This window comes from Trematomus bernacchii, unplaced genomic scaffold (assembly GCF_902827165.1).
Source record: "Trematomus bernacchii unplaced genomic scaffold, fTreBer1.1, whole genome shotgun sequence".
NCBI lineage: Eukaryota > Metazoa > Chordata > Actinopteri > Perciformes > Nototheniidae > Trematomus > Trematomus bernacchii.
Genome location: NW_022987723.1, coordinates 213,667 through 237,187, shown reverse-complemented (window position 1 = coordinate 237,187; position 23,521 = coordinate 213,667). Strand labels below are relative to the sequence as shown.

Sequence of the window (23,521 nt, the reverse complement as noted above, 5' to 3'; positions counted from 1 at the left end):
GTGTGTGTGTGTGTGTGTGTGTGTGTGTGTGTGTGTGTGTGTGTGTGTGTGTGTGTGTGTGTGTGTGTGTGTGTGTGTGTTGCAGTTGCTGAGAACTTGTTTTTGTGTTATTACAGGCAGGAATTAAAGAGGAATGTCTCTGAATGTCAGAGCGGGAACTTGTAATTTCAGCGTTATTTGGGTAATGTCAGCTTGCTGCAGCCTCGCCTACTCATTCACTGTGATGACCCATAAAGATGAAATGGAAGAACAGTCAGAGAAATACAGAAAGGGGAATTTTACACATCAATAAGTCAAGTTCGTTTTTTTAAATATTCCATTTGACAGGCGGATACTCGATGGGCTTAATGCCTCGGATATCTCTGCATTACTATATTGAAATATATGTTTGAATTGTCTCTCTACTTTATTTAAAATGCAATACTTAATTTCAGGAATAACCCTTTAAAACTGAGTTGATTTATATATATCGTATTTGTAAAAAATGACTCCTATTAATGTTTGTTTTCTACCTTCAGGACCGATGGAGGACACAACTGTGTGGGACCAGAGAAGTCTCACCGCACCTGCAACATCCAGGTAAACAAACACACCTGAATAAAATCAGTTTCATTTCATTTTGGTGTTTTTCTTATCGTTCATTGCTCTTTGAAACGGTGTACACGCATTAATATGCTGTTATATTATCATAACATCAGTGGCGAGGCCATCCAAAGATATCATATTGTCATACTGCTGCCCCTCCTGCACAATCTACTGCTTTTCTAAGGATTTTTCCAATGTCTCTTTTACACCTCAGGACTGTCCCGAGGGATCGAAGGATTTCCGCGAGGAGCAATGCTCCCAGTTCGACGGGACCGACTTCCAGGGGAAACTCTACAAGTGGCTGCCTTATTACGGAGGTCAGAGGAAAAATCAAGTGGTAGTTTTGCATTGAACGTGCTTAAAAACCCTGCGATATGACATATAAGGATGCTTAGGGTCAGGACTCAGATGAGGATGTTGCACTCTTCCTTGTTCATGTGATGTCATTAACTGTCAAGTGGGAACTAAGTATTTTTTTGTACGTTTTTGTGTTTCTCTTATTTTCCTACGATGCTGTTATGATTGGCTGTGAATAAGAAAATATGGAGGACAGACCATCTATTTCTGTTTATTTATTTATTTAGAGAAAGGGGCAGGTCATATAAGATTGTTATCTTCTCCCTGCTCCTTTTCGGGTACGGTGTGTTTATAGAGATATGTTTGTAAATAATTGTTATACATTAAGTTGTGCATACCATGAACGGAACAAATACAAATTCAATTAAATTAAATTCTAAAATGAATCTGATCCTGACAGCGGAGAACCCCTGCGAGATGAACTGCATCCCCAGAGGAGAAAACTTCTTCTACCGCCACCGCAGCTCCGTGGTGGACGGGACGCCGTGCCACCCCGGCCGCAAAGATGTGTGTGTGGAGGGAGTCTGCAAGGTAGGAAACACACACACATGGAGTGGTGGATGAAGCACATGTACTGTCCTTAAAGGTCACATTTTTGTATTTTCATTTTATGCTACTTTATACACTTCTGATTCAATACTTTTTGGATGCTAAATTCATCTTTATCAGCTGTGATGAACTCATTAATGCCTTCAGAAATCATAATCCAGTAATTTCATGATTCTGAAATGAGCGACTACGAGTACTTTTGCTTTTGGTTCTTTAAAGGTCACCTATTGTGAAAAATCCACTTGTTCATGTCTCTTCTACATCAACACGTGTCCCCTCTTCTTCATGTCTCTTCTACATCAACATGTGTCCCCTCTTCTTCATGTCTCCTCTACATCACCATGTGTCCCCTCTTCTTCATGTCTCTTCTACATCAACATGTGTCCCCTCTTCTTCATGTCTCTTCTTCATCAACATGTGTCCCCTCTTCTTCATGTCTCTTCTACATCAACATGTGTCCCCTCTTCTTCATGTCTCTTCTACATCAACATGTGTCCCCTCTTCTTCATGTCTCTTCTACATCAACATGTGTCCCCTCTTCTTCATGTCTCTTCTACATCAACATGTGTCCCCTCTTCTTCATGTCTCTTCTACATCAACATGTGTCCCCTCTTCTTCATGTCTCTTCTACATCAACACGTGTCCCCTCTTCTTCATGTCTCTTCTACATCAACATGTGTCCCCTCTTCTTCATGTCTCTTCTACATCAACATGTGTCCCCTCTTCTTCATGTCTCTTCTACATCAACATGTGTCCCCTCTTCTTCATGTCTTTTCTACATCAACATGTGTCCCCTCTTCTTCATGTCTTTTCTACATCACCATGTGTCCCCTCTTCTTCATGTCTCTTCTACATCAACATGTGTCTCCTCTTCTTCATGTCTCTTCTACATCAACATGTGTCCCCTCTTCTTCATGTCTCTTCTACATCAACATGTGTCCCCTCTTCTTCATGTCTCTTCTACATCAACATGTGTCCCCTCTTCTTCATGTCTCTTCTACATCAACATGTGTCCCCTCTTCTTCATGTCTCTTCTACATCAACATGTGTCCCCTCTTCTTCATGTCTCTTCTACATCACCATGTGTCCCCTCTTCTTCATGTCTCTTCTACATCAACATGTGTCCCCTCTTCTTCATGTCTCTTCTACATCAACATGTGTCCCCTCTTCTTCATGTCTCTTCTACATCAACATGTGTCCCCTCTTCTTCATGTCTCTTCTACATCAACATGTGTCCCCTCTTCTTCATGTCTCTTCTACATCAACATGTGTCCCCTCTTCTTCATGTCTCTTCTACATCAACATGTGTCCCCTCTTCTTCATGTCTCTTCTACATCAACATGTGTCCCCTCTTCTTCATGTCTCTTCTACATCAACATGTGTCCCCTCTTCTTCATGTCTTTTCTACATCAACATGTGTCCCCTCTTCTTCATGTCTTTTCTACATCACCATGTGTCCCCTCTTCTTCATGTCTCTTCTACATCAACATGTGTCCCCTCTTCTCCATGTCTCTTCTACATCAACATGTGTCCCCTCTTCTTCATGTCTTTTCTACATCAACATGTGTCCCCTCTTCTTCATGTCTTTTCTACATCAACATGTGTCCCCTCTTCTTCATGTCTCTTCTACATCAACATGTGTCCCCTCTTCTTCATGTCTCTTCTACATCAACATGTGTCCCCTCTTCTTCATGTCTCTTCTACATCAACATGTGTCCCCTCTTCTTCATGTCTCTTCTACATCAACATGTGTCCCCTCTTCTTCATGTCTCTTCTACATCAACATGTGTCCCCTCTTCTTCATGTCTCTTCTACATCAACATGTGTCCCCTCTGTGGAAAGAGACTCTGAAAGTTTCAGGAACAAAGATTCTCTCTCTTTTTGTCCTGATCCATTTCTATAAAAACCTGTCTGAAAATGAGCTGATCAGATTTTGGCCACTTTATGATGTCATAACGATGTTTTGGCTTGTGTAACCATTAGCCAATCAGCAACCAAGGTAACCCCCCCCCCCCCCCACCTTATCACCTGAATCTCCTCCTAGAGCACCATTGAGTTCTTTTTAACCAAATATCTCTCAGAGGGGCGTGGGGAGGGGCTCCTTATTTTCATCTAGACAGAGGATCAGCACTTTGGAAACAGGGCTGAAACAGAGGGGATTATGGGTAATGCTGCAATGATCTGTTTGGTGTTTGGAGCCAAACACTTCAGAGACATGTTTTTATCTGAGACCTGTAATATATTGATGAAAAACAGTATGATAGGGGACCTTTGAGTATGTTTTGATGCCGATGTGTGATGTTTCCCTGGTCAGCGTCTGGGCTGTGACAACATGCTGGAGTCGGCCCAGCAGGAGGACCCCTGCCTGCAGTGCGGGGGCAACGGACAGTCCTGCTCCCAGGTGAAGAACAGCTTCACTGTACAAGACCTGCCCACAGGTACGCTGTTTTTAACTTCCTTTTAGACATTAGAAATCAGAATGTGTCCCTTTAAACAATCACTTAAAATACAAACCCTTAATCCACAGAGGTATATGTGAAAGTATGACTGCACTACACACTGTTTTTCTATCCAACATAGCCAACTAAATGATGAAATCAGGGAAAAACCTAGAGAAAGGAAACTTACATTTGACCTTTTAGATCCAATATCAGTCAAATGCAAAGAACAATGGATTGTGGGTGTTATGAGCATGAAGGATACATACATGCATCCTTAAAAATCCTCTGAATGAAGGACTCTTTAGATTTTGAAGGATCTCTGACATTAGATCAGTCTTTCTTTAAGATTGAATGATGTAGCATCTTTGAAATTGAGCAAAATTCACAAAGCACATGATCCTTTCTTGACTCTGAAAGGCAACCGTTGATCTCTTTAGTCTGAGTTTAAAGCATTTTGTAGTTTGTGTTAAAAAAGTTGGGCTTAAATCGTATTTTTATTTCAGGCTACAACCAGATGTTCATCATCCCTGTCGGAGCGACCACCATCAGCATCAGAGAAACCGTGGCCACACGCAACTACATCGGTGAGACTCAGAAACACATTTATCAAAGATCAGTATTTAAACCAGGGGTGTCCAAACTACGGCCCGGGGGCCAAATGCGGCCCGCGGACCATTTTGAATCGGCCCTCAGCAAATTAAAAAAGTACAATGGAGTATGGCCCACAGATGAAACTTGTGCTTGTCTTGTATTGTAGTTCATAAATATAAATGTCAAAATATATTACACAGTAGTATTCATGTGTTAATAAGACCATTTTTCAAATAAATTCAGTCAATTAAAGTTGGAAACATTTTCTCACATATCTTAGTTGATAAGAAAAAAGCCCAATGACTTATTTACAAGCTTGAAATACACCCTTCATATTTCCTCTTATTATAATCAATCTGAGGCTTCTGTTTTAAGGCATGAGCTGCCAACACTCACAAGCATCATTCACATTTGATTGATTTTGCTAACTTATAACTGAGCTTATGAGGCGATAAACCTCTAGTGAGCGGCCCAGCCCTTCGTATATTTTTCTGTATGTGGCCCTCGGTGAGAAAAGTTTGGACCCCCCTGATTTAAACAGTCTGCAGGTTGTACATCATTCTGTTTGCATCCTGCACATCCTGACTGCTTCCTCTGTGCAGCTATCAAGAACCTGCGCGGGGAGTACTACCTCAATGGACACTGGGTAATTGAGTTTTCCAGAGCGACCCCTGTTGCCGGGACGATGCTTTACTACCAGAGAGGAGCCGAGGGAGACAACGTCCCCGAGACCCTCATCGGCCGCGGACCCACCACCGAACCTCTCGTGGTGGAGGTGAGATTTCATATAGTTATACATTATAATTTATATATTCATCTAACTTGTGTGTCATATATTCAACTCCACATCTCTCCTCAACAGTGTGTAGGCTGTAGAGAATAGTTGTCACATGCTTTACGTACTGTAGTGGCTGATTATGCAAAAAGGAATGTTCAAAGGCCACTTAGTCTATGCGGCGAATTCGAGTCAATACTCGAATTCGAGTATTGACTCGAATTCGAGTATTGACTCGCGTACGTTCAAGAAATCCAAATACCTTGCTCGTTCCATTCAAGTGCTTTATTAGGAGGTTCAATGGATCAGCAGGCGGCCCACTGCCGACTTGCAACATTTGCACGTTATTTAAATAAATAAACAAACAAATCCAACAGGCGTACGGATGTGTGCGGTCAAAAACGTTTTCCAACTTCCTCTCTAGACTTCCTGCTGTGTCACGCTGGCAGCGTCATTTATACCTGAGCCTTCCATCTCGTGCACAAACTTATCTCGTGCCCTCATTGGTCATGTGTGCGTGCGTGTGTGTTGGAGGAGGGGCTCTGTAAGGAAGTCTGGAGGAAGGGGCAGATTTTTTCCGGTTGTGTACTTTCAAATTCTAGCGCACTCGAGCTGGTTTCTCCAAAATTACATACCCCACCTTTAACTTAAAAGAATATTCAATTGGCTCACCAAACCATAATTAATTACCATAAAATAATGTGCCTAAATGGCTCTTACACATACTTTATCCATTATTTTGATCAATCTGTTTCTTTTGCTCTTTTCCGTTTGCTTTTATCCATACACCAACCTTTATACCTCAGCAAAGCGTAGAAACCTCTCACCAGTTTCCTTTAGAAAGACTTATCTTTGTTAAAGGAGTTTAATGTGAATGTCTTCTCCTCTCAGCTGATCAGCCAGGAGCCGAACCAGGGCGTGGAGTACGAGTTCTACCTCCCCAACGGACGCTCCAGACAGGGATACTACTGGAGCTTTGGGTCCTGGTCGACCTGCAGCAGGGAGTGTGGATCAGGTCAGACGCTCAGAGACTGAAACTGTTAATATTGAAGAGAAATTGCCTTTAGTTCACCATCATATTGTTTTGCATAATTTAAATTAACAAGCAGGTCAATTCTTGGAAATACTTTTATTGATAGAACATGTGCTATCTTGGAAAAAACATATTGAATTGTTCTGCAAATGGACAAAACATTAGTGATAATTTGTGTTTTACAGTATTGCAATATTACAAGTGTTTCTCTACTACTTTAAAGTCCAACCCTTTGAGGAACTCTATGACTAAGCCTAACATAATAACATATTAACATGAATATTAATTGTTGCCATCAAACTGGAGATGCAGGGTCCCACGAGTGAAGTCAATCCTAAATGTACGTTAAAGGGTTTTGAACATATGGACTTGATATTAATTTTAAATGTCTGTTTACTATCTTGGGATTTGTCCTTGTTGATGTTGCTAATGGAGCTGCCGTGATGCAAGAAACATTTCAGACTTGATCTGACGATAAACTATTATCTTATCGTGTCGTATAATTATAACGTACTTACTAACTCAAAGTCATTCCTCTCTCTCGCCCTCCATCAGGCTACCAGTCTCGTCTGGTGTTCTGCACCATCGATAACGAGTCGTACCCAGATTACCTGTGTGCGTCTCTGCCGAGGCCGCAGAACAACCGCACCTGCAACCCCCACACCTGCCCCCAGACCCGCAGGTACACACTCACATTACACCGGAAGCACGGGACATTTCTGTAGATTTTGGGCAGAATCTTCTTAAGAAAATCACATTTTTTAGTCCAGTGTTTAGTGGTGAAAAGTACATTTACTACTGTACTGCACTTAAGTACAATTTTGTGTTACTTTACTTGAGTATTTCCATTTTATTATACGTCTACTTGACTACAACTTATTATTCATTTTACTGCATAGCATTTATCTGACACCATAGTCATCTTAATAATACCAAATATAGTCTAAGTTCTTCTTCCATCTCTGATTGTTGTGTTAGTTTGGTGCAAGCAATAACCCTCAGAGCAGTTTCTGACTGTTGTTGTTGTTGTTGGTGTTTATGATGTCTGAAGGATGGCGTACCTGTACCCTCCTCAGTTGTGGAGCTCCTCTCTCAGACCCAGAGCCTTTGTGTTCAGGTACCCAGGCTCTGATAGAGGTAGTGTTAACGTAGACAGCAAACACAGGGGGAGAGCTAAACCATACAGGCGATATTTATCTGATGACCTGAGCATGGACCATCATGGGGAGGTCATCTTCCAGCATCTTCCAAAATGTAAGATGCACATTTACAGGAAAAGACCACTGAGATTAAAGTGGTGAATTTACAAAAACAACATTTTAATATTTTCTGAGATTAACATAACAAATTTAGAAGAAAGGAACTCACATATTCTCTGAGATTCAAATGTATTTTGCTAAAAATATTTATCAGTTAAATCGAGAAGACGATATCCTAGTTTTTTACTGATATATGTTGATATTTCTCTCTGAATATTACCGCCCTCATCCTGCTCTCCGATGCTCCTGATACACTGTCCTACGGGAGAGGATTAGGGCAACTTGTGAAATTTTTTCTGAGACCTAACGAAAAGTGAACATTTCTTTTTAGTTCTGAGACTAAAGGAAGAAAAACATTTTTAAATCAGATTTTTGTTGTAATTCTGACCAAATTCTCAGTACAAAAAAATCACTTTTGGTCAGATCATTGTCTCAAATGTTTTTCACGTGGCCCTATTCTTCTTCTGTCCTTTACAGTGACACCTTGGAAACAAATATTATATAGAAGTAATTAAAACCTCCATCACGCTCTCCCCCCCGATGTGTTTGACTCAGTAGCCTCTGTGTTTAGCACAAACTCTCTTCCCCAGAGATCGGATTCAAACGTTTTTTGGCGCTGATTTTCTCCCAGATTTCCCTCAAAACCTCCTCCTCCTCCTCCTCCTCCTCCTCCTCCTCCGTGATCCTGCTGTCTTTAACAAACTGTAAAACTCTCCTTCCCTGTGTGTTAGTGCTAGAGGTCAAAGGTTGTCATGCAGGGTTGGTTTAGTAAATATCCGGGGCTGCCGTCGCTGCCTCTCTGGTATTTCCTGCTCCTTTTCTTTGACACCCAGAAACCTGAGATGTTTGAGGGGCTCGGGTGACGCTAACCGCACACTCATAATGTCTCAATTTAAAGAAATGGAGCAGAAACGCAGCCGTGTGTGTGTCCTAGAGTTTGGGAAGAGATCAAATCTGAGCTTGCTGGTTGTAGTTTTAGTTTTAAAGCTGCTTCATTGTCTCATAATCCAGCGTGGATTATGAGACGAGCTTAGAGCTCGTCTCATAACCCACTGCCCTTTTCATAGTCGTGCCTAGTCTCTTTGTGTCTTACTGTATCCTTATTCTTTGTTTGGGGTTTTCTTTGCATTTTCTTTTTATCATTTATGACAGTGGATGAAAAGGAATTTACAAAAAGGTACTTAAAACAAACATGTAATGCCTAAATGTAATGAAGATTTTAAAATAAATACGCTAAAAGACAAAGAGAACGAAGAAATTAGGAAGGGAAAGAGACAAGAGGAGAAAAAAGGATATTATTTTTTGTACAAAAGGCTTCGTAATATTAATTTTGTATATCTACAATTGTTCCTCAATTACGTTCTTATACAACACACCTTTTAGAATTAGCACATTTTATAAAACATGTCTTTCTGATAGACTTTAGAAATGTAAAAGATATTAAAAAATATTCCATGATTTGTCCCTAATTTGTAAGTTGTAGAAATTGACTATTTTCCATATTTTAAAAACATTTATAACACATAAAAAATGTGCGTCTCTGAGAAAATAAAAGCCTCTTAAATTTCGTAATGAATCTCAACATCACTTCCTGTCCTGAATGGGGCGAAGCCTGCGAGCTAGTTCAGGCAGTCAACTCGAGCACCAATCATACATTAACATGTGACGCACCTCGTCCCTCTGACAACCAACCAAACACAATCTCCTAAACATGCCGCTCTATTTAAGCTGCCAGGTCTTCCTGCCTCTGCCTCGCTATGCTGCTGCTGCACTGCTGTGTTCACTTGCTATTGCTACGTTCATGTTCCTGCTGCTGTGTTTCATGTTGCTGCTGCTTGCCTGCCCCCCCACCACCCCAGCTTCCACCCCAGCTTCCACCCCAGCTTCCACCCCATCACCACCCCAGCTTCCACCCCAGCTTCCACCCCAGCTTCCACCCCAGCTTCCACCCCAGCTTCCCCCCCAGCTTCCACCCCAGCTTCCACCCCAGCTTCCACCCCAGCTTCCACCCCAGCTTCCACCCCAGCTTCCACCTGTAGGCTCGGGGGATAGTTATCTAATCATCACTCAATGTTCTTTGTAAATCTGTGGAGTGATGAGGCCCGAGCCTAGACGCCAAACTCAAACTATATGCTGCTTCTAATAAACATATTAAGAAACACGTGAGTTGTCTGACTGAACGTCTGTTTCCTGTCCCTCCTCTTCCTCACATTGGATGCTCCCAGCTGGCAGAGTGGAGAGTGGAACGCCTGCTCTGTGACCTGTGGCGGAGGCTCTCAGGTGCGCAGCGTGCAGTGCGTTTCCCATGATGCAGCGGGGCCCCGTGTGGTGGAGGACGCTGTGTGTGCCGCGTACGCCGAGGCCCCCCTCGCCCTGCAGACCTGCAACATGCAGAAGTGTGCCGAGTTCAGAGCGACCCGCTGGAGCGCGGTGAGGGAAACAACAGACATAAACAAACAAAAACAACATCATTGAGATTGTTTATACCTTATACAACAATACTATATTTATTAGCATATTGTCAAGTTAGCATCTCTCAAAGTCTGTCTGCACATGAAAAGACAACAGCGGAGACATTGGACAACATTAATAATCTTCTGTTGTTATTTAAGTCTTTTCACAAGCTCTTGACTTTTAATGAGACCGTTGGATCCAAAGAGTTTTTGGGTTGATAACCTTTGAAAATAACACATAAAAGACTAAATATAGATATTTAGCTTTGCATGGATTCAAAAATATTGAAAAACAGGACCCAAAATCTGAGTTGAACAACAGACTGAATATTCTTTGTTTACTTCAGCCGGACATAAGTATTGGAAAATGTCTTCCAAATGTTAGTATAGACTTTTTTCTAGTTTCTTTTTACCTGTATTTTTCTGTGAGAAAGAACAGATGTGCAGATCTTTGACTGCTGATTTTAGTGCAGAATCGCCTTTATTTGTCCGACACAAACTATGGTTTAAAATGTAGCCTGATCACTTTGAATTTTTCTTGCACCACAAATCAAGAAAACTCTACTCATATCAAACAGTATAACTTCAACCAGCCTCAACACTAAAGAGTGCTGTGTGTTGTGTTGCAGTGCTCAGTGAGCTGTGGTTCAGGAGAACAGACCCGAAGTCTTAGATTGAAACCAATAATACATAATTAAACACCTAAAGGCGGTATATGCAGCATATTTGCATTTATTAGCGAGTGCATTGGGCAAAACAACAGCTTCTGATTTTACTCCAGATTTGTCTTTATTTGTCCGACACAAACTATGGTTTTAAATTGAGCTTCCTCACTTCTTGCACTACAAATCAAACAACATAACTTCAACCCGCCTCATCATTGTGTTGCAGTGCTCAGTGAGCTGTGGTTCAGGAGAACAGACCCGGGATGTGAGCTGTGTTGGATCAGGAGGGATGAGACTGGAGGAGACCGCCTGCAGCGCTCTGAGTCGCCCCACCGCCGCCCGGACCTGCACCCAGCCGCCCTGCATCAGCACCCCCCCGATCAGCACCCGTCCAATCAGCTGGCACCTCGGAGACTGGGGACTGGTGAGTGGAGAACATGAGAAACACAGGACAACACACACTGCACACATGTGACGTCACTGGGGCTCAACAGACGGGGGTTAAGTTGATGTTTTTGCATTAAACAACTAAATCTGAAGTCTGTAGTAAATCTAAAATGTAAATCCAAAGCTATAAATGATCTCAGATGATAATCTAATTAGAGTCAATCTAAAATCGACCTATAGTCCGAGGTAAATTAAGTCTTTGCAATCAAGTCCCAAGTCATGTTAGTTTTTATTTATTTAGTGCCACATCATGACAGAAGTTTTCTCATTATCCTTTTTCTCAAAGACAGCACATCTTGAATGAACTCAAGACCGGCAAGTCCTTAACAGGTCATACTAAATTGTTGAACACTACCTTGTTTTTGTACAAGAATGAAATAATCCTTGGCATAATTTTCTTCAAACTTTGTCTCAGTAGCATCATGTTTTTCGGGGTTATGTCCTTCAATTGAATGTATACAGGTGGCTCAAACAAAGTGGATCTTGAGAATCAAGTGTGTACTTTTTTGGAACGAATGTAATTCACGTTGTTTGATTCAGGAGTTTGTTTTTTCGTCCCGCAGTGCTCCAGGAGCTGTGGATCCGGCTCTCGGGAGCGTCAGGTGATCTGCTCGGACCGCGAGAGGAACCTGTACCCTGTGAGCGAATGCAACGCTCACCCCAAACCCTCCACCATGGAGCGCTGCAACACCCAGTCCTGCTACAGCCCGCAGGGTGAGGCACGCTGCTCAGAGACAGACTGAAGCACACTCTGTCACGCTGTATTTTATACTGTGTACGAAAACCTTGAGAGACAGAGCTTTTCCCAGAATCCTACTTTTTTCATATGTAAATTAAATTGAAATGAGTTTAATAGAATATTAGTTGTTATACACTTCGGTCTTGTGTGGCCAAAATGTTTATTACAACAACAGATGCAAATACTAAAATAAGATCACCTAGGAATTTGTTTTCCACATTAGTTCCACAATTTTTCCCTGCTCTCTACATAACTTTAGAAAAACCCTGATTTCAGGAGTGAAGAATAATCAACAGTATACTGACTCTTGTTGTTCTGTGTGTGTGTGTGTGTGTGTGTGTGTGTGTGTGTGTGTGTGTGTGTGTGTGTGTGTGTGTGTGTGTGTGTGTGTGTGTGTGTGTGTGTGTGTGTGTGTGTGTGTGTGTGTGTGTGTGTGTGTGTGTGTGTGTGTGTGTGTGTGTGTGTGTGTGTGTGTGTTGTGTGTGTGTGTGTGTGTGTGTGTGGTGTGTGTGTGTGTGTGTGTGTGTGTGTGTGTGTGTGTGTGTGTGTGTGTGTGTGTGTGTGTGTGTGTGGTGTGTGTGTGTGTGTGTGTGTGTGTGTGTGTGTGTGTGTGTGTGTGTGTGTGTGTGTGTGTGTGTGTGTGTGTGTGTGTGTGTAGTGGTTCCCAGCATCCAGGACTCACGAGGACACGACAACACTCAGACTGTTTTCCAGCCCTACTCACCGGACCAGTCCACAGGTGAGACTCTTTCAAATAAATCCCTCTGATGACACTTGTACCTCTCACTCTCTGGAGACATTTGAATTGATCTGTGTCCAAGATTCCAGTGTAATTGATCCACGAATGATAATGTTTTCAGGTGAAGTATTCCTGTAACATACTATATTAATACCTTGATAGTTTCTCTATCCTAGTATCTGTTTCTCTCAGTTCCTCTGCAGCCTCTCTGCTCATATAACCCCCACCCCCCATGAGTCCCAGCACTAATGATGAAGCCTGACGGACATGTTTTCAGGGTCCATGGGCATCGTTGGCCTGATTAAAATATTTCTGGAGCAGTGAAGTGTGCAGGAGTTTGTGGCATGTTGTGACGTTCTGCAGCAGTGGAGAGACCTCAGGAATTCATTGTTAGAGGTCCATGGTGTGTGTGTGTGTGTGTGTGTGTGTGTGTGTGTGTGTGTGTGTGTGTGTGTGTGTGTGTGTGTGTGTGTGTGTGTGTGTGGTGTGTGTGTGTGTGTGTGGTGTGTGTGTGTGTGTGTGTGTGGTGTGTGTGTGTGTGTGTGTGTGTGTGTGTGTGTTGTGTGTGTGTGTGTGTGGTGTGTGTGTGGTGTGTGGTGATCGCTGTGTGTGGTGTGTGTGTGTGTCTGTGTGTGTGTGTGTGGTGTGTGTGTGTGTGTGTGTGTGTGTGTGTGTGTGTGTGTGTGTGTGTGTGTGTGTGTGTGTGTGTGTGTGTGTGTGTGTGTGGTGTGTGTGTGTGTGTGTGTGTGTGTGTGCGTGCTTATGTGTGAAATATGAGAGTATTCAGAGGTGGTACAATACTATGGTCTTAAAATACTCCAATACAAGTTAAAGTCCTGATTTGTTACTTAGGTTGAAGTACAGAAGTATTTGCAGGGAACGTTCGTCACGTATCAAAAGCAACTGCAAAAGTGCTCTTTTTACAGTATTATGGAATCTTTTTATTCTCTTACCTGTGATGTGAATTTTTGTTGTAGTTTTACATTTGTAGTTACTTTTTACAATTCTGAGAAGATTAGTTATACAGTAATACATCAAATTGTATAAGCATATCATCAAGCAGCTATGAGGGTTCAATAAATGCAGTGGACCAAAGATTACTACACTCAAGTAAAGTACAAGCAAGTCAAAAAAGTACTTAAATAATAACATACTCGAGTATATGTACTTTGACACATTACACCACTCGGTTTATTACAGAGGTGGAAGAAGTACCCAGACCCTGTAGTGAAGTATAATAGTAATACTCAAGTGAAGTGCAAGTATGTGTGAACGTCTCCATCTCTTTGTGTGCTGTTGTCTATATAAACACCATTAACTGTGGGTGGGGGGGGGTCTGGTATATCAGTGGCGAACCTTGTCTACCACCACTGGACCTTCTGTAGAAAATGCGGGTGTTCTAGTCAGACAGACGTCACGGAGGCAGTCACTTTGCGTTGGACCGCCTTTTTTTTATAATGTCCATCTTTTCACTGAATGGTCGTCTTGAAACGGTACTAACAACAATTCTGCAACAACATCATCTTGACCTGTTGCCATTTCGACGTAAAAACACAAGAAAACTTAAAATGAATTGCTACGTAGCACTTACGCTGGATCCTCTGTCTCGAGCCAGTGAACTAACGGGCCTTCTAGAGCACCTGGAACCGAGGGAAACTGAAAGAATACGCCCATTGGCTACAAATCAATATATGATTGGTTGATCAAACTGTCAGTCCAAACGTTCGCTCTCATTCAGTGTGAGGGCCAGGGCTTTCTATCAAGGATATAGAATACCTTGTTGAAGGATATTCTACCCAGAGACCCAGAAACATATCTGATTGGTTGCATTTCTTTTCTAACACAAAACCACTGAAATGCGTAGTGCATGGACCGAGAAGGACAAACAAATCAACGTAACTCTAATATTACAGATCAACAACACAGATACAATTCTCATTTATTCATTTTATTTACATTTTATTAAATGTTATTTAAATAATTCATTTGATTGTTCCAGGGTATTCTCTGAATACCTTGAAGGCCCTGACGGTTCACGACTGTGGTATATATACAATGTGTTTATCCCCCCCCCCTCTCTGTGTGGTTTTGCAGCAGCCCGCCGCCCTCAGACCCCAGTGGTGCAGGACCCCCAAGGCTCGGCCCCCGCTCTGCACTGCAGCCAGGGCCCGTACGGCTGCTGCCCCGACGGACGCACTGCAGCCGGGGGCCACCAGGGGCTGGGCTGCCCCCGGCCCCCCCCCCCCCACCGCCGTGCAGCCGCACTGCAGCCAGAGCAGGTAGGTTTACTCTAAACATTCAACTATAATTCACCTAGCTCACACTCCAGAGCGACTTACAGTAGGTGAGATCAACCGTGTGGAGACACATTCAGGATAGTATGAAAAGTGTGAAAGTAGGAATGTTGGAATAACTTCATGCTGTGCGCACATTCTAGGTCTTACAGTTTTTATTTTTAAATTAAATTAACAGCATCATGTAAACAACAATCTAGCATGAGAGGTCCAGTTTCATAGGTCTAAACCAAAAGAAAATTGCCTGGTTAAAAATCTGAAATCAAAATTATTTTATTTTATTTTATTTAAGCAATAAGATTTTTCACAGAAAATAGTATAGAGCAGGGGTGTCAAACTCAAGGCCCGGGGGCCAAATCCGGCCCGTGACTTCATTTTCTGTGGCCCCACAAGAGCTTGCAAAGAATAATACGTTTATTATACGGTTACATGCCGATTTACAGAAGCACGTTGCCCATAAACTACATGTCCCACAATGCATCCAAATTTGACTTTTTTCTCAGAATTTGACTATTTTTCTTCTAAATATTCATTTGTTCTTAGAATTGTTTTTGTAAATGTTACTTTTTTTTCAAAATGTCACTTCTTTAAAAAACAAAATGCACTTATTTCTTTTTAAATTTCACTTCTTTTTTTTTATTTTGACTTTTTTTCCAGAATTTGGCTTTTCTTTTAAAATCATTTTGTGACATTCTCACTGAAGAGACTTGCAATTATTTGCCCTAGACTTCTGCTTTCAGACGTAGTTAATTATGAAGTTATTACCCTATCCGATAATGATCCAATGCAGAGGAAAATAATGTAATATAATATATTATTTTATATATATATGATATATTTATATATGTATTTTTATATAGTCTTAAAGTTACAACCGGCCCTTTGAGTGCAGCCATAATGCTGATGTGGCCCGCGATGAAATTGAGTTTGACTCCCCTGGTATAGAGTATGAATTTCTGTCAACTCTTGTGACACTAAACCACAGAAACTTCCAGGAGGTTGGAGCTATGCTGCGATGCTACACAATAAATCCCTGTTTGTTTGTCACATGTAGTTTAGTCTTCTTAAATTAAATAAATAGTACGTTATTTAAATATTATACCAAATACCATTCAACCAAGCTCTTCAGCTCAGGTGTAATGTTAAAGCACTGGACTCATATCGTCTGAGTGTGGGAGTGAAAGAAGACTCACGTTGATTGAAAAATATAAAGATTTAAACATTATGCAATTCCCACACAGTCATCCAATCATCCAATCACGTCCTCTGTGTGTTTATGTGGTCGTATACCTCTTAAACAATAAACCCACAGACAAACTAAACCTTTCTGAAAATAGGAAACACACTCAAAATAACTTTAAACAACTATACTAGCTGTGGTGTCCAGCTGCAGCCTGTCATTTCTCTGCGGTCACACACGGTCTGTTTCACCTCCTCAGTGTCACTCTAACGCCCCTCTGACCTCTTATGGTCTGGCTTCAGCTCTGCACTGACCACAGAGTTCTGCACTGACCACAGAGCGACAGAACAGTCCAAGGTTTTCTTAGAAACGTCCCTGCTGCTGTTATTTCTGGCCCCAGTGTTCAGTACAGAGTGTTTTATTGTTCCTTCTTCTTCTTGTTTCAGTTACAGCTGCTGTCAGGACGGAGTGACGCCGGCTCAGGGTCCCAGCAGAGAGGGCTGTGCAGAGTACTCAGCTCCTGCTCCCACGGTAAGAAACACACAGGAGATATTCATAATAATAATATCATAATAATACGTTTATTTAGTATAGCACCTTTCACAGAAATACAATTCCCAAAGTGCTTCACAAGTAAGAACAAAAGTAAAAATGAAGACCACAGAAACATCCAGCAGCATCCTGGCAAGGACAAGAAGATTCGGAGACAGTTGCTTCTCGCGGGCAGTGAGACTTTTAAAAAATTGAACTGTTGAAACAACTTCAAAACATTCTTCAGCTACTCAATAATATGTATCTAATACCTAATATATATATATCATTCCAATAACTTGTATATAGACTTGTACTGCACTATTCCACATCATAACTTTATTTTATAACTATTTTTTCTTTTTGTATTGCTCTTGCTCTTATTGTTATTATGTTATTATGTTGCATTGTTGGAGAAGCCTGTGACATAAGATTTTCAACTACATAATTACTCTGTAGCTATGTCAGATTGACAATAAAGAACCTTGAACCTTGAACCTTGAACATGAATATAATAACCACATGAGGCAGACATGTAAGGTCAACATAAAAAGAAAACACAGGCGACGTGGAGTCCAGAAAGGAACAGACATAAGAACAGAACACATCACACACATCTCAAATAGAAATAAAAGCCAATGTAAAAAGATGGGTCTTCAGTAGTTTTCTAAAAGCTTCTCCAGAGACTGCAGAGCGGATGCCTATTGGGTCCATAGTGTTGGAGCTCCACATGAAAGGCACGGTCACCTTTTTAAACGTGACCGTGGGACAGCCAGTAGGCCCTGGTCTAAAGACCTAAGTGACCTACGGGCGATGTAAGGATGGAGAAGGTCACATGCAGGGCTCTATCGGTAAAAACCAGAACCTTCAAATAAATGCTGAAACCGGTGGGGAGCCAATGTAAGGATTTTAAAATGGATGTTTATATATCAGACACTGACGATAAATGCTTTATTTCTGATGTTTCCTGTCTCCTCAGACGGCTTCCTCTCTCCCCTCTGAGAACGCCGCTCAGTGCAAACTCACCACCTACGGGTGCTGCTACGACCGCACCACGCCAGCAGGGGGTCCCAACGGAGAGAGCTGCCCCAACCCCCCCAACCACAGTAAGACTACTAACTCAATCATTACATGTTTTGCTGAGTGAGTGACGGTTTGAATACCCCATGTTATTTTTGATATGATAAGTTAACATGTAACATCATTTTATTTCAAAACAAATTCAATTAAAGAACAGAAAAGGATAGAAGTAGATCAAAACAGTCCAGAGTCAGGTCCCTTAGCTTTTTTAAGAAGCTATCAAAGTATTTTTTTTATTGTTAAAAGTTTAGTTTGTCAATTCCCAAATTCTAGCAAAGGACTCAAAGGCTTTATTTGTCATGTCCACAATAACTTAGCGTAGATTTGACAATAGAAATGTTGATTTTCAGGCTCCTCCAACAATGCAACATATGCAATACTTAGCATAAAAGTAATATATAATAAATGAAGCCCTGACTCCACCTTTACCCCCCCACCCCTCTCTCTCCATGTGCTCCATCTGCTAAAGGCTTTATTTGTCCTATGCACAATAACTTATGTCTTCTTCTTCTTCTCCTCCTCCTGCAGTCGAGCGCTCCTTCTGCTCCCTCCCTCGTGCCGCCGGCTCCTGCTCCAGCTGGACGCCTCGATACCACTTCGACGTGCTCACATCCAAGTGCCTTCACTTCTGGTTCGGCAGCTGCCACGGCAACAGCAACAACTTCATGACCCGGGCCGAGTGCCAACGGGCCTGCACGGTACCGGCACCGAGCCACACGGGCCCCGCACCCCCCCCAGCCCCCGCTGCACCGGCCACCCCAAGGAGGGAGCCCAGCGGGGGGAGAACAGCTGGAACTGGAACTGCATCATCGGGTATGTCTTCGGTCTATCAAATTGTAATGATATTGTAATCAGAATCAGAATCAGAATCAGAAACAGGTTTATTACCTGGTAGGTTGACACGTACGAGGAATTTGACTTGTTGTACATAAAAGTAAAACAAGAATTAAATACACAGGTAGAGAACTAGAAAAATATAAAAAATAATAAAATAATATAGTAAAATATAACAGTATTTACATTGCAATGGAATGGAATAAAAGGAATAAAATATGGAATGAAATATTACGTACATTGTGTATTACTTCATGAATTGTACTGAACAGACGGGAGGTGGTTTGTCATGCTTTGCTTTCTGTTATTTTGTTCATGTATGTCTGTAAGACGTTGCTTTTGTCGGGACCCCCTTGAAAACGAGATGGTGCATCTCAAGGGGTTTATCCTAATAAATACATTTCTATCACAGGTGCAGGCTCCACGTCTGGAGGGTCCACAGGTGCAGGGTCTCGTGACATGGGGAGGGTCTTCACGGTCCAGGGCGGCTCCAGACAGGCCACCAGCGCCGCCACGCAGGCCCACAGAGCGAGGATCCTCCGCACCCGCAGACCCCCCCCCTCCACTGCCACTCAGCACACCGGCCCCGCAGCCAGGTAAGACCCACCTGGAGAAGATCCTCACCCCCCCCCCACTACCTCCACTGGTGTCTTAAGGCTGATTACAGCCGTCCTGCTGAAGGAGCCCCAATCTGAGGATGAAGGAAGTGCCCCCCCCCCCCAAAGAGAGAAATCACCTGCATCCTAAAAAAAGATGTTAAATCTTATTGTCATGTTTACATGTTCCCGGCCTGTATGCATGACAGAAAAACATATCAGGGTTCCTGTAGATCCAGAGAAGATCGTAAAAGGCATTTATTTATTTCAAATTACAATAAAGCCTTCATTAATTGGTATTGAATGTGTGACGTTGCACAGTCAAATATCCTAATGAGTATGGATCCAGATAGCGGTGAATTTTAAATATCAGCTTTAGAATTGTGCAAAAACATTTTCAATATTATGACAAGATGATTTAAAAAGTTGACATAATACTGAATGTCTTCAGTATTATGTATGAATTACTGATGGAGTGTGTAATGTTTTAAATGAAAGTGAACTTAAAGAGTAAATTAACTCTGCAGGAAGGTCTGTTTTTGCAGCAGTCATGTAGAAGTGTACTTCAGGGTGTTACTCTTATATTATATATATGTGTGTGTGCTTTATTGTATGCAACTTGCTCTTTCATGTGATGCTAATATAAGCTCATTCTTGCTTTGTAATGCTGCGTTACAGTCATGTCATAGCTCAAAAATGTCCGAGGCTCCTTCCAACAAAAGTCAAATGAAAGCGTCTTAAAGTCGGAGATCCTGCTTGTAAAATAAAATCCATTGAGTCTGACTTCATGAAATCTGAACATTGTAAAACTATAATGACTAAAAGGCATTGCAAGGTATATTTTGCTGTACTAAATATAAATAATACACTCTTTTCTGTATACTGAATACTAGGGGGAATTGTATTTGTATTGTTTTGCAGTATGGGAAAAGTCAGTGAATTCTCATTATCTAAAAACTGCTTTAAAAATATTTTATTATTAATTATTTGAACAATGAATAATATTTGTATTATTATTATTATTTAACAAATTAATTGTAATTCACTGATTTTAAACTTTTTACCATCTTCAGTTCTGACCATCATTGTAACCCTTTATGAGGTAGGTACATATACAGCATTACACACCTGAAACGCACGTCATTTTTAGTGGAAATGTTCAGACATCTGACCCTGACTGTAACGCGGCATAAAGTGGATCCTCCGCTCTGCAGCTTCAGCTCCAAAAGACTCTCGCTCTCACGCTTGCATCACCTCGTTTGTTCTTTTTAAACTCGACAAAATGTCTGGAGAAGTTCTTCACCTCACAGCGATCCATATTTTTGCTTCTGGGACTTTTCACTGTGTGTGTGTTTGTGTGTGTGTGGAGTTCCTGTTAGTCGTCTCGTGCTTCCTGTCACCGCCTCTGTGCTTTGTGTTGTCTCTCTGTTGTCTTTAGATAAACTAATAAAGGTTCTGCTGTGATGCTACATGTTGTTGTCTTTGTGTCTCTAAACGTTGTCTTTCTCCACCTGACATCTGTGGAGTCTGGTGTTTTAGTTTCATCTCTTTGCGTGCTGGGAACTCTGGGTTTCTTCTGGTGGAGGGAAAAGTCTCCTTTGTGTTAATAGCTCATATCACTTGATGTTTTGTGGGTCAACTAACCTTTGTATTCATTATTCATACATGTCCTATTTATTTCTGGGTATACAAAATGTCACAAAAAGTCAAAATTAACAACACTTTTTTTTTGTTATTTAGAGAAATGTCATAATTATAAAAGAGTTGCATCACTCCATTATTTCCATCATATATCGTTTTTGATTTGGTGCATAAAATATCAGAAGAGTAGTCCAAACATATCCTTCCCAGGGGAAGTCTTCAAATGTCTTGTTTTAAAGATAGCCTCTTTCATATGAAATACAAAATAGAAAACTACTAATATAAGATAAGAGGTACTTTAATATCTGTATTTGAGAGCTTAAAAAGACTATTTCCTGAAAAATAACTATTTGATTATCAAAATAGTTGGTAATTATATTAATTTTCTTCTATATTCAACTTTTCATGTTGCATGGGTAAGTAAAAAAGGTCTAATACATTTTATCTAGAAACATCCTTTAGGGTAGAAAAAAATACAGAGAAATCTAAGATGATGTTTTTAAATGTCTTGTTTTATCGGTTTAAAGGTCCCCTATTGCCCCTTTCACACCGGCGCTTTTCCAGCTCCTGCTCGGAGCTGGAGCTGGAAAAGCGCCGGTTTTTCCTGTTCACACCGCAGCGGCGGCGCGTCATAGCTCCGGAATGCGGTTCACTTCCAGCTCCAAAAAATTGTCGGTCCAGAGGCAAGAGCTTCGGAGCTATGACGCGGCGTCGCTTACGTCTCTTACGTCGAGGCGTGCAGGAAACCTTACTTTGACCATCCGTTCGCTGTTATTGATCATTGTGGAGATACATGGGCTGTACAGGTTGTCATGTCCGACTATCACAAGTAGAATCATAATGAAAAATACGCCGGTAAAATGTGCCTATAGAAAACGGCTTAGCAAGTAGTCAGTTTAGCTTCGGTTGCTATGCTAACATCACCCATGTTATACCAGAGAAACTTTCATAACAGCGTTGTGATGCCAAACAGCGTCAATTCAGACTGACACCAAACAGCGTCAATTCAGACTGACACACATTCACTTAAGGGGAACTGGGGATATGTATCAGCTGCTTGTGTGACAGTCAGACAGTGAATACTTTAGAGCCGTGTGAGCTAACCCGGAGCTAACGGGAGAATAAACTCCCGTGGAAGAGCAGCCAGCACTGCAGCGGTCGGTAAATGCCGCTGAAACACATTAATAAACAATGAACCACGGCACTCTGGAGAAAAGTATAAGGTTGGAGAAGTCGTTATTTAATTTAATCTGGCTTCGTATGATTAAAAGCAACACGATCATCGACCCGATGCAGTCCCCGGCCCGTTGTTGTTGTGGGAGAAAATCAGCGACGTAAACTGTGACGTCATGACGCAGCAGCGGCAGCTGGGCGGTGTGAACAGAGCGGGAGCTGAAAAGCTCTAGCTAGGAGCTAGAAAGGGAAAAGCGCTCGTGTGAAAGCCGCATATTATACTGTTTTTCATCAATATATTATAGGTCTCAGATATATACAGAGCCTGTCTCTGATTGGCTGAAACACCAAACAGATCATTGCAGCATCCCATAATCCCCTCTGTTTCAGCCCTGTTTCCAAAGTGCTGATTCTGGGTCTGTTACTTTAGATGAAAATAAGGAGCCCCTCCCCATGCCCCTCTTGCGGCTTTCACACCAGCGCTTTTCCCTTTCTAGCTCCTAGCTAGAGCTTTTCTGGTTCAGCTCCGGTTTCCCTTTTCAGCTCCCGCTCTGTTCACACCGCCCAGAGCTGCCGCTGCTGCGTCATGACGTCACTGTTTACATCGCTGATTTTCTCCCCAACGGAGCTCACAACAACAACAACAACAACGGGGGGGGGGACTGCGTCGGGTCGATGATCGTGTTGCTTTTAATCATACGAAGCCAGATTAAATTAAATAACGACTTCTCCAACCTTATACTTTTCTCCAGAGTGCCGTGGTTCATTGTTTATTAATGTGTTTCAGCGGCATTTACCGACCGCTGCAGTGCTGGCTGCTCTTCCACGGGAGTTTATTCTCCCGTTAGCTCCGGGTTAGCTCACACGGCTCTAAAGTATTCACTGTCTGACTGTCACACAAGCAGCTGTTACATATCCCCAGTTCCCCTTAAGTGAATGTGTGTCAGTCTGAATTGACGCTGTTTGGCATCACAACGCTGTTATGAAAGTTTCTCTGGTATAACATGGGTGATGTTAGCATAGCAACCGAAGCTAAACTGACTACTTGCTAAGCCGTTTTCTACAGGCACTTTTTACCGACGTATTTTTCATTATGATTCTACTTCTGATAGTCGGACATGACAACCTGTGCAGCCCATGTATTGATTCCATCCGATAGCTGCTATAATAACAAACAAAACGTCTGCCTGCTCTCCACAATGATCAATAGCGAACGGATGGTCAAAGTAAGGTACAAATAAACAGAATCACACGAAGCCTGGTTAGTGTTGCCTGACTTTATAGGGGGGGGGGGGGGTTGCTGATTGGCTAATGGTTACACAAGCCAAACATCGTTATGACATCACAAAGTGGCCAAAATCTGATCAGCTCATTTTCAGACAGGTTTTTATAGAAATGGATCAGGACAAAAAGAGAGAGAATCTTTGTTCCTGAAACTTTCAGAGTCTCTTTACACAGAGGGGACACATGTTGATGAAGAAGAGACATGAAGAAGAGGGGACACATGTTGATGTAGAAGAGACATGAAGAAGAGGGGACACATGTTGATGTAGAAGAGA

The 23,521-nt window shown here is 41.9% G+C and overlaps 1 protein-coding gene across 1 annotated transcript in view; it reads left to right on the top strand.

Moving 5' to 3' along the window:
* The window catches only part of paplna (papilin a, proteoglycan-like sulfated glycoprotein), a 43,720-nt gene that overhangs the window by 11,709 nt on the left and 8,490 nt on the right, over positions 1–23,521 (top strand). The window contains 18 exon segments of the mRNA XM_034144454.1: positions 519–579; positions 800–902; positions 1,343–1,473; positions 3,806–3,929; positions 4,436–4,516; positions 5,126–5,298; positions 6,190–6,313; positions 6,887–7,013; positions 9,816–10,020; positions 10,935–11,132; positions 11,719–11,869; positions 12,553–12,633; positions 14,731–14,872; positions 14,874–14,912; positions 16,554–16,638; positions 17,618–17,744; positions 18,247–18,531; positions 18,965–19,148. Of these exon segments, the coding sequence (XP_034000345.1) occupies positions 519–579; positions 800–902; positions 1,343–1,473; positions 3,806–3,929; positions 4,436–4,516; positions 5,126–5,298; positions 6,190–6,313; positions 6,887–7,013; positions 9,816–10,020; positions 10,935–11,132; positions 11,719–11,869; positions 12,553–12,633; positions 14,731–14,872; positions 14,874–14,912; positions 16,554–16,638; positions 17,618–17,744; positions 18,247–18,531; positions 18,965–19,148 (2,421 nt within the window).